Below are 13,441 nucleotides of genomic sequence, written 5' to 3'. Positions count from 1 at the left end.
CTCTCTCTCTCTCTCTCTCTCTCTCTCTCTCTCTCTCTCTCTCTCTCTCTCTCTGTGTGTGTGTGTTTGTGTGTTTATTCTTAATCCAATACAGACTGACTATATGCTGTCAATGTTTAAGGTGTCTTTTTCTGGAAAAGAATTCTAAAATGTCAGAAACTGGATATGTGGGAGATGTTTGGAATTCCACTGGAAATGGGCTGAAATGCCATTATGAGTTTTTTTTTCTTGCCCACAATGATTCCAGCCAACAGTATAATTTGTACAAATGTGCAAGGGCTATGCTATTTTTTTTATTGAGTATACTCAAGTGACTTTGCAAAATAATTGCCAGTTAATCTTTGGCCTTCTTATGAAATTAACAATATCAGAGTTGGAAGAGGTCTTGGAGGTCTTCTGCTGAAGCAGGAGACTCTATACCATTCTGAACAAATTGCTGTCCAGTCGCTTCTTAAAAACCTCCAATTATGAAGCGCCCACAACTTTGGGGGGCAAGCTGTTCCATTAATTCTTCTTAGTGTTGACTCAAATGGGTCATTGTTTCATTTCAAAGTGAGTCTTCAATCGACCTGCAAGACTTGTCTGAATTGTCACTGGCAGAAGCACTTCTTGAGTAGAGGTTGGGCTCACAACACTTCCTTTGACAGAAGAGAGGAGGAGAGGCTATTCCAGTATTTTCCTCCCCAGAACCTGAAAATCTGATACAGAGAGTTGGTGGACAGTTTAAAAGAAAAGGACACAACTGGTACTAGTAGGCATCTCCTTGAGTGCTCCACTTCATTTTAATTTTAAATCACAGGAAATGGATTGGTTTCAGATGAAAAATAAAGTTTTAAATCTCCCCCTTAGTCCCAAGGTTTGACCATTCCAGCTCTAGATCTGGAATTGATGTCTGCAAGAAGGATGAGAATCTGGATAAAGTCTCTGCTAGATGTTGACTGTTCCATAATTAGAGGAGTTTCTACTTTTCATTAATGCTAGGACTCCAAGACATTACTTTAATGTACCTCTCATTGAAGTGATAGGCACAGTCCCACTAAAGGCAGCCATGCTGATGCTCCAAGGTTTCCATGTAAGAATAGTAAACTCGCAGGAATCTCAGTGGCTAGAATCATACAGTTGTTTACACTAGGTTTGTTGACTGGCTACAATTGGCTGGAGTCACATTTCATACTAATCCATAACTTACAAATCACATTGTTCCATGGGAAGGTCTGGGAAAGAAAATAATGATTTTTAAAGAGTCTGACCCTACTGCTTCTCTTTTTAAAAAGTTATAGAAGGGGACCTTGGACCATTTAGAAAACAAGTGCAATCTTTCGCAGCAGGGTTATGTCAAGGAAAGTAAAATGAAAGAGCAGGTCTCATCACCAAACCAACTTTAAAGAATTAACCACTCTCAACCTGCCAAAAATTTCAGGATTGACAGAGTAATTAGAGAAGGCAATGGCAAATCCCTTAGCCACCAGGAATTTAGCTTGGTTTCCTTCCCTCTCCCTCTCATTTCCTAAATGGAGGCCACAAAGGTTGCCATATGTTGTAATTATGGTGAGAATCTGAGTGAACAAAGTAAGTTCAAGCATCCACAATATTTAGCATTCACAGTACTGGAGATTGGCAGGACACCAGCCAATTTTTGTGTTTCTTAATGTTGTAACACTAGTGTCTCCCTCTTCTTCTCTTCTTTTAGACTTGCTGGATTTGGGAACTAAAGATATTCTCCATTTAAATGCTAATCTTTTTCTGTGACACAGATCGCTTTGTACATACAGTTTGATGTTCTGGTGCAATAAAACTTAAACTGCAAATGAGACTGCTCAGTGCCTCCCTCCTCCCTTTTCAACATACTAAACAAGGAAAAGGGGAAAAAATAGAAAATTGAAGGTTGGTGGTTGGGGAAAGGAACAATTGCTGGTAAAATATGGAAAGAACTGTTCTCTTTCTTGGGTTATTTTCTATAGCAGGCAGGAAGATGTTTATTCAATCTTTAATCCATCTGCCCAGATGCTGCAAAGAAGCCTGTCTGCCTATATTACATTTCAGAACTGAGTTGAAATGCTATGCTTGTTGTTTCGGGGTTTGAAAATGCTCTTACTATGTACAAAAGGGGAGGATGCCTTTGAGTTCCTTCTTTTGTTCAAGTAAGACTTGAACTCCCTCTCAAGTTCAAGTAGGACCTCTGGGAATAGCAGCTAAGGAGACAACCTAAATGGGTCAACATTGTACCCCTGTATCCCTATATTAGCTTCTGCCTTGGGGAGCTGAGCTAATTTGTTTCTGACTCAGTAGCAACACAGGAGGATTTGGAGATCCAGAGATCAGCACTGTCTTTTTGTACTCCATTTGGAGGAAGCCCTTGTCAACTTGATCATGTGGTTTGAATGATCCCTTTGCAAGAAGGGATATATAGAATCTATCAGAATGGTATATACAATGCATCTTTCTTTAAGCTTTTTGTTAGTCCTACAGGGTAGACCAGACTGAGAAACCGATGCCACATAAGGTTAGGACTACTTTTATTGTAACATCTATAATAACAGAATCTTTGAAGTCTGAGTGTGCAGTCCTTCCCTCTCTCGCTATATCTTCCTGTGAACTAGGGAGGGATTTGTCTGAGATATTTTCTCAAGTTATTTTCTTGAGCTGGACTCATGCCCCATTTATCACTGTCTTAGTAGCAGTTGTTCCTCCTGTCCTCTAGGCCAGTGTTTCTCAACCTTGGCAACTTTACGATGTGTGGACTTCAACTCCCAGAATTCTCCAGCTAGCATTGCTAGCTGGAGAATTTTGGGAGTTGAAGTCCACACATCGTAAAGTTGCCAAGGTTGAGAAACACTGCTCTAGGCCATCCCTAGATATAGATATAGGTACATAGATATAGGTATAGATATAGATATAGATATAGATATAGATGTTATAGTCTGCCATGTTACATTATAATGTAATCTTTCTCTTTCTCTCTGAAAGCTTAAGGGAAGGTGCACTGTATATACCATTCTGACAGATTCTATATATCCCTTCTTGCAACCCCACTGAGCACTAGGATCTGAATAGCTTATAAAGTTAATGTACTATATGTAGTCATCTTAATGAATACATGGTCCATGAATTAAATTCCTGGCAGAGGGATTGAACCCTATAGAAAGAGTCTATATCTTATGAGTTCCAATTGTCAGTTCTCAAGAACATAATATAGAATGAAACTGGTCTTATATCGCCTCCTTGCAGAACACCTAAGTTGTAGAATTCTGACAATTGGTTTGTGTGTTGAAGTGATGGTTGTGTGGAAGTATTCTTGAGCATCACAGTTCAGCTTCTTGGTTCCCAATGCAGTTAACCTGAAGGTACAATCCTTTTATAGGCTGTTTGGCTTGATGTAGTTTAGTTGCTTCCAGGCAGGATCCTTCATCAGTAATCACTCTGCTTCAGTCCTTGAATTTCATGAAAATTCCCATCTGAAGCCCTCCCATATTTTCCCATTTTTGTTTGTTTGTTTGTTTTGCTCTTCTTTCTTATCAAAAGAGAAAATCAGTTAAAATGGGAAAGACAGAATATCTGAACCAAGGCTTGTAAAAGGTAGTCCCAAGGACCTTTCTTTTGATGGCATCTTCTCAAAAGCTCCTTGAATACACATTCCTCTCAGGACAATGTGCTGAGTCATTCAAGGACTTGTCTGCTGTCAAGTCTGAATCAAAGGTAAATAAACTGAATTATTAAGTGCTTAGTCAGGATCTGAGGACTCCTCAAAAGGACCTGCTCAAAGTTTACACTATATTCTGAAAACAAAATGAGAAGCAATAGGTAGAAAGTGTCAAGAAGCTCTAAGATCGAAGATCATGACAGAGAGCCTCCATCTTGTGGTCATTCCTCACTAATACACTATTTAAAGACTCAAACACCCTTAGGGCCAAAGGATTCATAGTTAGAATAGTTTGCGTTAGAAGCACAGAATTAACTAAAGCATTCAGCAGGTCCTGGATAAAAGAAAGAATGCCATGCACCTTTATTACTTACCTATATTTTGATTTCTTTCCTGGCATACAGTATTTTGTATCAGCTTTGATTTTTATTTTCCTTTTTTTTTAAGAAAGAGAAAGAGAAAGGAGAAAGAGAAAGAGAAAGGAAAGGCTCATTAGAACCACTAGTCCTAGTGAATCTGTTTGCTGTTGGCCTTCTTGCTATACAGGGAGACACTTCATCCAATTGTTTGAGGGTAGCAGATGGATGCAAGCATCTGCTGTCATTGCCATCATGAGTGTATTTGACAGATCCAACAGGAGGCTTGCTGGCATTTCTGAGAAGGAGGGGGAGTGGGGAGGGAGGGAAAATGTGTGCTAAGGCTTGCTAAGATGTAAGATTGAAACTGAATAGTCCACACATATTCCAGGCCCAACAGAATACGCCAGCAGTCTAATACACAGCCGGCGTCAATGGTTTTGATCAGAACACGTTGGTGAACTGATCTGAAGAATCTTTGCATCCCAGCAGATGGTCACATGTAATTGCAAAATCTGGAGTTTGGTCAATACACTAATATCATCAGATTTCTGGAAATCTCTTAAATGCAAAGCTGCCTTTGTGGTTTTGCACGAGAACCTGAATAAGAACTAGGTAGTGGCTCCAGGCAATGGAGGTTACATTTTCGTTGTTTGTGCAGTGTGCTTCTTCCACGCATCCCAAATGCTTTGTCTATCATTGTTAAGTCGCTTTACACTGTAAATTGAATAGTTTTATATGCACGGCCAAAATCTGTTTAAAGTCTGTAATAATATGTAAATATAAAAGATGATATTTTCACTTTTAACTATGAAAAAAGGTAAGTTCTTCTTACAGAAAATATTGTAAATGCAGCCAAACTTGCTTATTCAAATTACATTTTCCATTACCTATGGAGTTAGACATTCTATCGTGATAGAATACCACATTTTGCATAACTTTTTGACAGATAATGGAGATTGTCTATTCTACACTCATTCACGTCCATATTTCTTGCTCCTCTGTTCCTCTAGGTTGATCCTTACTTGCCCTATGAATACACGTCTGAGGGAATGCTAGAGCGAATCCATGCCTACATTCAAAACCAGGTAACTTATCTTCCCCTTCTTTCTGACTCAACCCAGCCGATAGGGATATCCTAGAACCATTAATTTTGTTTATGTAGTATAAAATAACCCTAATCGACCTAATTCTTCCCATTGTGCTGGACTAGAATTCCCACCTTCCTCAACTAACACAGCCATCAGATGCTTAAATATTTACTTACATCTACTAAAGTGAGCTAGGCCAAAGTTTGAGTGCTATTTTGTCTGGGGGAGCCAAGGGTTTTAAGAGAGAAATGAGGGTCCTAATTCTCTTTTAACAGATGGGTTGAAAACTCTGGCCCTGTATACTCCACCAGCATCCTAACATCATTGCCGGCCATGTCCTTAGTACTTTTGGAGACAAAATAATTCTAAATAATAGTGATAATAAACATCAGAGCAAGAAAGTTGCCCATGTGTCTCTTAGTGGGCTATTGTGAAAAGGGAGGGTTTTTTTTTTCTTCCCTTCTTTTGAGGTGCCAGAAGTGGAAAAATATGGAGAAGGAATCTGGAAGAAATCCCCACATGAGATATTTTGATTTTCCAAATGATCAGTAAAATTGAATCCCTTTCCAGCCAATTCTTGGCCATGTTGGAAACTTTGGCAAACTTTGAGCAACCAAAATGGGGAAATGCTATTTTAAACATATATTTTCTCTGAAGCTTTTTCTTCAGAAACATGTTTAATCTATTCCTGTACAATTTGGTTCTCTCTACCCACAGTTAATGACAGTTACTATTTTCAACACTTTTTTTCTGTTTGCTAATTGGCAAAATGATGTGCTTTGATATCACAGAGAGGACCAGCACACTGTTCCATTTTTAATCCTTGAAATAATAGGAATAAAAATAACTAAGAGTATATATCATAGCACCCTTTTATGCACAGAAAGCAGAGTGTAATTTTTTTCTCCCTTATTCCGAGACCAGGTCAATATTATGGAAAAGTATTCTGCACTTCAAGGAGGGAAAAGTCTATTCTGGAAAGCACATCAGCAACTTCAGTAAAGAATAAATAGACCTAACAAGGCAACTTAGATCCACAGTTTTGAGTAATTTCAGTTCATTTTAGATGTAATTAAAAATTGCTTTAAAAACTGGCCGCCAAAAATTCATCACATCACATCAAAAGGTTGATACCAATCTATTAAAAAGCCACTGCCAGTGATTCTGGAATTCAGCTCTTAATAGGTGACTAAGGACATGAGGTTTCTAGCAGTGGTTATAAACTCCGTTTAACAGAGCTGTATTTCTCTATTGACTTACCTAGTAGTAATACCTATGAACTCTGTGGCACTTACCCATGGGAGGATATGGATAAGACTGACTCTATTAAAGAACAGGATTAACAGAATCTCACGACTTACTTTTGCATAAAAGCAAGGGTGGTTTTGTTGGCAGTAAAACATGGGCTTTATTGCAATTGCAGGCAAAAACCACACACACAAAATTGTGTCTTTCAAAGACTCCTCAGTGAACAGAGGCAGCACTGCTATATGTAACAATTTAATCGTGGCATCTTTCTTCAAATTTTAATGCATATTTATTATTTATGTGCAGTTATTTACAGATACAAAATAGGAAAACAGAGGACATGGTAGGTGGAAAAGTCTGGACACCCTTCCATTCAGCACTTTGTAACACTTCCTTTGGCAAAAATAACAGCTTCCACAATTTCTTCTAGCCAACCAAAAGTCTTTCTGTTCCTAATTTGAATGTTTTTTTCTCAACTTTTCCTTGCAGAACACTTTTAGTTCAGAAATATTGTTAGATCTCCTTGTATGCATTACATATTTGAGCTCTCCCACAGATTTTCAATAAGAAATGTCTGATGGAACTGTGATGGCCATTCCAAGCATTTTTTTTCTTTCTTATAAGTATTCCATGATTGATTTAGATGTTACAAATAACACAATACTCCTTCTTTCTCCTATTTTCCCCACAAAAACAACCCTGTGAGATGGATTGGGCTGAGAGAGAGTGACTTGGGGAAAAAGTAGTACTGAATCAATGGGAAAAGTTTTCAAATGTCTAAGCTTGCTGTATTTACTGTTTTCTTATTTTGCATCTCTAAACAACAATGCGTAAATACCGGTAGTAAGTATCATTCAGTTTTGGAGAAAAAAGGTTGTATCTAACTTGTGCGATATAGAGGTTGTATCAGCCTCTATTCACGTAGATATCCACTGCAACATACAATTGAATGAGGAAGACTAAACTTCTCTATGCAACTGCACAGTAATTACTTTATTAGGCCAGTTCAAGATCAGAAAGCAATATGTCAGCTTATATGTTCTCCAGAACTTTGCACTTGGAAAGCTGATAACCAAAAATGGGTGGGGAGAGAAGAAAGATATATTAAGACTATGGCATCTGAATTTAGTTGTAGTCTTAAGAGAATACGTGAGGGGGGATAATGATGTTGTTCAAATTTGTCTTTGATATATTTTGGCATCTCCTTGATGTGTTGGGATTACAGTTTCCAGGATACTCAGGCAATAGGCTGGCTAGTAATTGTGGGAGTTATAACCAAAAATATCTGGAAAGCATCAGGTTAAGGAAAATATAGCTTCATCAGAGAGATCAGGCTACATATCTGCAGGAATGTCTTTTGAAATGCCTGTGTAACAAGTGCTTTTCTCTCCCCCAATCTGATAGGATTTCTGTGCTACTGCTGCTCTACCAGACAAGTCCAGCAGCCCAACTATGCAAAGCTCTCTCAGTCCTTTCATCCTGCAACCCAATTCAACTGCCCTGGTATGGTCTCATAATGTAAGCAGCAGCCATCTTCCAGCCTGGCCCCCAGTCAAGTCCCTGCAGGTGTGGCTATCCGAGACTGGCCAAGCATGCACCAGAACTTGTCAGCAGCACAATTTAGTCTGTGAGCCTGAGTTTTTCAAGTTTCTCAACAAAAAAGAAGTGTTCCAGCAGTAAGTTGTCTAGCTTTTTTATGTCCTTCCCTTATCCCCCTCCCCACCCCCCAAAGGAAGCTCTCCTCTTCTCTATGGAAGATGTAAAATTCCAATGAAGGCTTTGGAAGTTGATTTGGGAGAAGCAGTAAAAGGTCACCTTATTACCATTATCTGTACTGTTGTTGAGTTTTGACATTTAGGCAAGACTATATTGAAAGTTAATGTTTTGTATCCCAGATGGAGTCTTATGGCAAATTTGAAGAGGGTGGTGTGCTAAGCCTTTCACAGTTTCATATTACTGTTTCAAAACTTGCACTTTAATGCCTGAGTCTGAAATTTGCAGATGGCTTTGTTTCATAGGGAGTTGTAGAAACTCTGTTGGGGGGATGGAAGAGGGAAATCTGTTGAATATGACTCAAATGTTAATATTTTAATTACTCTGCCATGGTTAATTGGTAATGCCAAGAAAGAAGCACCACACGAAGTTTTATGCCATCTTTCCCCAACCTTTTCCTCTTAGATCTGTTGAAATGACCACTCCTAGAATTCTGCAGCTATCAATATTGACTGTCTCAAAATATCTAGGGAGCCAAAAGTTGGGGAAGGCTAAGTAGGAGGCATCAGTCCCTGTTTCAGAAATAAGGAGCTTCTAATCTTTGAAATAGGGCAGAATTACAACTCTTAGCATCTCTCAGTATTGGAAATGCTTATTGATGCTGTTAGTAATTGCAGTTCAGCTATAACTGGAAAACAATGTTTCTCCATATCTGCCATAATTCAAAAGCTGTTTCACTTTCCTGGCCCTGTTAGCTTCAGTATAGGCATGAGTTAGTACTAGCACTAGCACTTAGAATTATATGCCATTTCACAGTATTTTACAGCCCTCTCTAAGCAGTTTACAGAATCAGCATATTGCCCCTAACAATCTGGGTCCTCATTTTACCCATCTCGGAAGGATGGAAGGCTGAGTCATCCTTGAGCCAACGAGAATTGAACTGCTCGCAGTCAGCAGAATTAGCCTGCAATACTGCATTCTAACCACTATGCCACCATGGCTATTGACTCTTCAAGTTAGTCTTGAATTAATGGGTACATTTTTCAGTGATTTGCAGGAACTGTATATTTTTGCTGCCACGTTACTAATAGCAAATAATGTGGCAATGTCAACAAAATGAATAGCCTTTCACAAATTAAGCAAATATAACAAAAAAAAATATTGTGGTAACCAGGGTTAGGTTGTCTATGGAAAAGCCGTAAGTTTTGTTCAGTTCTGGTATTCCAAATATAGCTCTCCGGCTTCAGCACTAGCTTAAAGACCTCATATCCCTTTGTTCTATCTTAGAGTCATATGCATCTACTTCTAGCTGCCTCTGACTCACAGTTTGTAGCCAGTAGATCTCACAAGCCTCTCTCATAGTCCAGAGAATTTAGCTGTTTATTTCCTGTCTTCCTGTTTTAAAAGGAGGGTTTTTTTCACAGATGTCTCCCTGACATTTGTTTAGTGTCCTCTGCACACAACGCATTAGACAATATATATATATATATATTTGGACAGACCTTCCAGTTGTATTGAGTATGAATAGCTTTATGCAGTTGAAAAGATGTTGGGTTTTTTAAGACAACATTGTTCTCTTCTCATCCCCTTCCCTTTTTATCCCTCTGTCTGTGAGCATGCATTTGGAACACAGAGGCACTGACATTTTAATAGAACATAAATCTGCCACCCAGCTCCATACATAGCTCCGGACAATTAAAATGGCTGCATTATCATTTTTGTCACGGCGGCCAAGCAGGCAATTTGAGTCCGAGTGACATTTTTATATGATAAATAAGAGCCAGAGCTCAGATTCGACTTGCTAAGCTCCTTTAGCTTTTTAAAATTCAACCATTTTAGAGAAATTGCTAGTTCAAAATCACTAGCTCAAATCACAGTTTATTAAAGAGATGGCAAGCCATTGACTGAGTCGCAAGGCAAGTTAAAGCTAGAGCAGAGGTTGCAACATGGGACCTTCCAGATAGGCTGAACCTCAGTTCCCATCAACCCTTGTCAGCCAGGTCAATGACAAACAGTTGTGGAAATTGTCGTTTAAAAGAACCGGATGGCTCCAAATTGTCAGCTAAGGATACATTACTTGGTAACTTTCACTGAAGTCCAGAGAGAGAAACACCAAGTGTTACTATTAGAAACTCAGTTTGATGAGAGGCTAAGATATTGGACTAGAATAGATAGACTCAGCTTCAGTTTCTGGACCACCCTTAGCCATAGAAGCTTGCTGGAGGACTTTGGACCAGTTTCTCTCCCTCCCTTCCTTTGCTAGGTTGTAGCTGTAAGGGAAAATAGGAGGAGGGAAAGGATTGTATGCTGCCTGAAGCTTCCTGAATGGAAGATGAGTTATAAATGTAATAAATGCATAGAATACGGATGGCTTTTTCAAAACACTGCTTTCCTTGTACCTTCAATCATCCCTTTCTGCTTATTATTAATTTGATGCTAATAGTATGGTCAGCTGCAATCATCTTCTATGTTGTGGATTCCCAGAATGTCTCCAGGAAGAAGGAAAAAATGGATGCTTATTTTTACTAAATAATTCTAAAAGGATCATTATGATTATGATTGGTAAGAACATGGATCAGGAATCTATGTCTAAAAGCTGTTCAGACTCAGAGAGATGGAGTGAATAGAAATGTTTATTTTTAAAATCAATTACTCTTTTGAAAAGCACCCTGTATAAAATTTTATCATGTGCAGAGATGGACAGGCTTACAATGGCTATGAAAGATAAGACAGAACTGGAATATCTTGAAATCTGGGACAAATTTTATCGCTGGTATGAATCAAGGAGAACCGCTCGGATCTTAAGCTAACGATAGGATTGAAACATACATATAATTGTACATATAATTGTATATATAATTGTATTGTGTAGAAGAATGAGGTTTCTATAGAGGTTAAGGATGATGTATTAAGCTTTTGTATCACGAGAAACAAATTGTTAGGAATATTTACTCTGGAATGCCACGTATGTCCATTTTTGTTTTAATTGTATTATAAATAAAAAACTTTTTATAAAAAAAAAAAAAAAAAAAAAAAGAAAAGCACCCACTATGAGAAAGTAGAGATTCTGGGGAAACATTCATTGTATTGGGCTCTTTACGTTTTCTGGCATCATCTATCACATGTTAGTTTAATCTAGATTTTTCCCTACAAATGCTTTTCAGATATGTCAGGCAACAGTGCCATTTAGGTGGCTGATAGGAGTCAAAGTCCAGCACATCTAGAGGAACTCACCATTGGAGGAGTGTGGATTAAGCATGTATAAATTAGATCAAGATAATTTTTGCTGCCAGTTTGGAAATGTATGTGTCATTCCATTACTGGTTAGCCATGAGATGTTCTGCAAACAGATCGGGAAATAACTGGGCGTATGGTCATACAATTAAAGCAAATTTTGTCAAAGAACATGAAACATTCATGTAAAAATAACAAAAACAATGATACCACATATTTCTTGACTGGCTCAAGATTGATTCAGACTTTCATCCTTCCGAGGTTGGTAAAATGAGAACTCAAGATTGTTTGGGGGCAATATGCTGACTCTGTAAACCACTTAGAGAGGGCTGTAAAGCACTATGAAGTGGTATATAAGTCTAAGAGCTATTGCTATTCTTTATTTGGATGAGAGAGAGGGGGGGTTATTTTAATTCAAGTTAAAGTGAGATTTGCCCAAAATCTGAAAGTCTCTTTTAGCGAATAGTAGAGATCACTCATGTTTGTGCAAAATCCAAAGCACTTTTTCTAAATTACTTTCGACGCACTGCACTGGATGTGCATCTCCAAGGGAGTTATTTCCAAAAGAATTCTGGGAGACATTTCATCAGTTTAGAAGAGAGTTTAATCCTTTAACTCCATGCAACTCTTCTGTTCCTAATTAACCTCATTGAAATTAAAAATGGGTCTTTTATGTAACTGTTTTCTCTGCTGGGCTAAGAGCAGTTTGGTTGTGCCTATGTGTAAATACCAAGTGACACTGATTGTAAAAACAGGGAGGGATTATTAAATGTACCTCTCACTGTTCAAATGAAATCTGAAGAAGAATTATGATTTCTGTAGAGTTTTTTTTAAAAAAGGAAATCTATCCAATTGTAGATTTAACAACAACATTCAATTTGTCCCTCAGGAGATATCTACAAGTATAACATTATAACCCCCTAAAACAATACGCATCACACAGATATGCTCACCAAAGAGACCATATTGTTCTCATCCTCTGTGCTTTAAAATGCATTAATAACCCTGTGTTTACTGTTGGGTAACGTGTTAAATGGTCTTTAATATTGCTTCCATGGAGATGACATCTACAGAGCCATGCTAAAATTTACCATCACAAAGTTCTTACTAAGTCTTGCCTTTCATTTTCTAGGCTCAACATTGTTTGTGATAGCACAGAGTCTGAGATGAATCACCTTTATCCAGCTGTGGCCGAAAATGTCCGGGAATGCTACCTTCAGAAGGATCATCTGTTATTCAGCTGTGCTGGATGCAATACGAAGTACCAGCGCCTCTGCCCATGCCGTGACTACCAGAAAGGACAGGTGGCACTCTGCAGGGACTGTTTGTGACTTCACTGAAGCAAGTGTGTGGCAACATATCACATGCACTGAGGGACTTTGTTTTCTTTTCTTTTCCCATAGACTGTTCTGCAATAGTCAAGAAGGATCCAGAACTCAAGACAATTCCAAGAAGGAATTTATTTTTGGAGACTTGCAAAAACACTCGGATGCCAATGACGTTGGTTTGTCTGCCAATCAAGGATGAATAACTCTTTTAATGTTCCTTTACCACAACTCTTCTACCACACCCAAAATCATGTGGCACCCCTGAAGGAACTTAGAAGAACAAGCTGAAATCTTTCAAAATAGCAAAGCACCCATTTTAGGATCTCATCTTCCTGAAACATTATTTTTTATGAGGAAAATAAGTTCAATTAAAGCAGGAAAGTCATGAAATAGTTTGTGTGCGGGTTGTGTTTTGTTTTTTTAAGTGACATGCTTTCAAAATGCTTGGTTATCTCTTTGGAAAGACCTAATCTTTGTAGTGGTGTGGACTAAGCAACGGGGGTATCCCCCAGTGGTGTTGCTTTGAGTTACATCTGTCACAGTCTCTGACAATTGGTCATGCTATCTCAGGGTTATGAAAGTTGCAATCCCGGACTTCTGGTTATTGCCTAACCCTGCAGTAAAAGATGACATGGGATGAAAAGGAAAAGAATAAGGAAGTACTTGCCAAGAGATGTAGTGCAGCTTTACCCAACTGATATGTTCCAAATGTGCTCAGGTATAACCTGAATACATTTTCCCCAGACCGGACTGTCAGGCCACTGTAAGTAGGAGCAGATCTGCAATGCATCAGGTTAGGGGATGTTAAACTACTGTACCTCATGCAACGCT

General features: G+C 38.5%; 1 protein-coding gene across 2 annotated transcripts in view; it reads left to right on the top strand.

Moving 5' to 3' along the window:
- The window catches only part of MGAT5B (alpha-1,6-mannosylglycoprotein 6-beta-N-acetylglucosaminyltransferase B), a 309,533-nt gene extending 296,920 nt beyond the window's left edge, over positions 1–12,613 (top strand). For both annotated transcript variants that reach the window (XM_015820790.1, XM_015820789.1), the window contains 3 exons: positions 5,010–5,084; positions 7,740–8,011; positions 12,415–12,613. In XM_015820790.1, the coding sequence (XP_015676276.1) occupies positions 5,010–5,084; positions 7,740–8,011; positions 12,415–12,613 (546 nt within the window). The remainder of the gene's footprint in view (positions 1–5,009; positions 5,085–7,739; positions 8,012–12,414) is intronic.
- Positions 12,614–13,441: the final 828 nt, after the last annotated feature.

Source organism: Protobothrops mucrosquamatus, unplaced genomic scaffold, assembly GCF_001527695.2.
Source record: "Protobothrops mucrosquamatus isolate PMUCROS unplaced genomic scaffold, P.Mucros_1.0 scaffold1183, whole genome shotgun sequence".
NCBI classification, from domain to species: domain Eukaryota; kingdom Metazoa; phylum Chordata; class Lepidosauria; order Squamata; family Viperidae; genus Protobothrops; species Protobothrops mucrosquamatus.
Note: the sequence above shows the minus strand (reverse complement) of the source record. Positions and strands in the feature narration are given on the sequence as shown.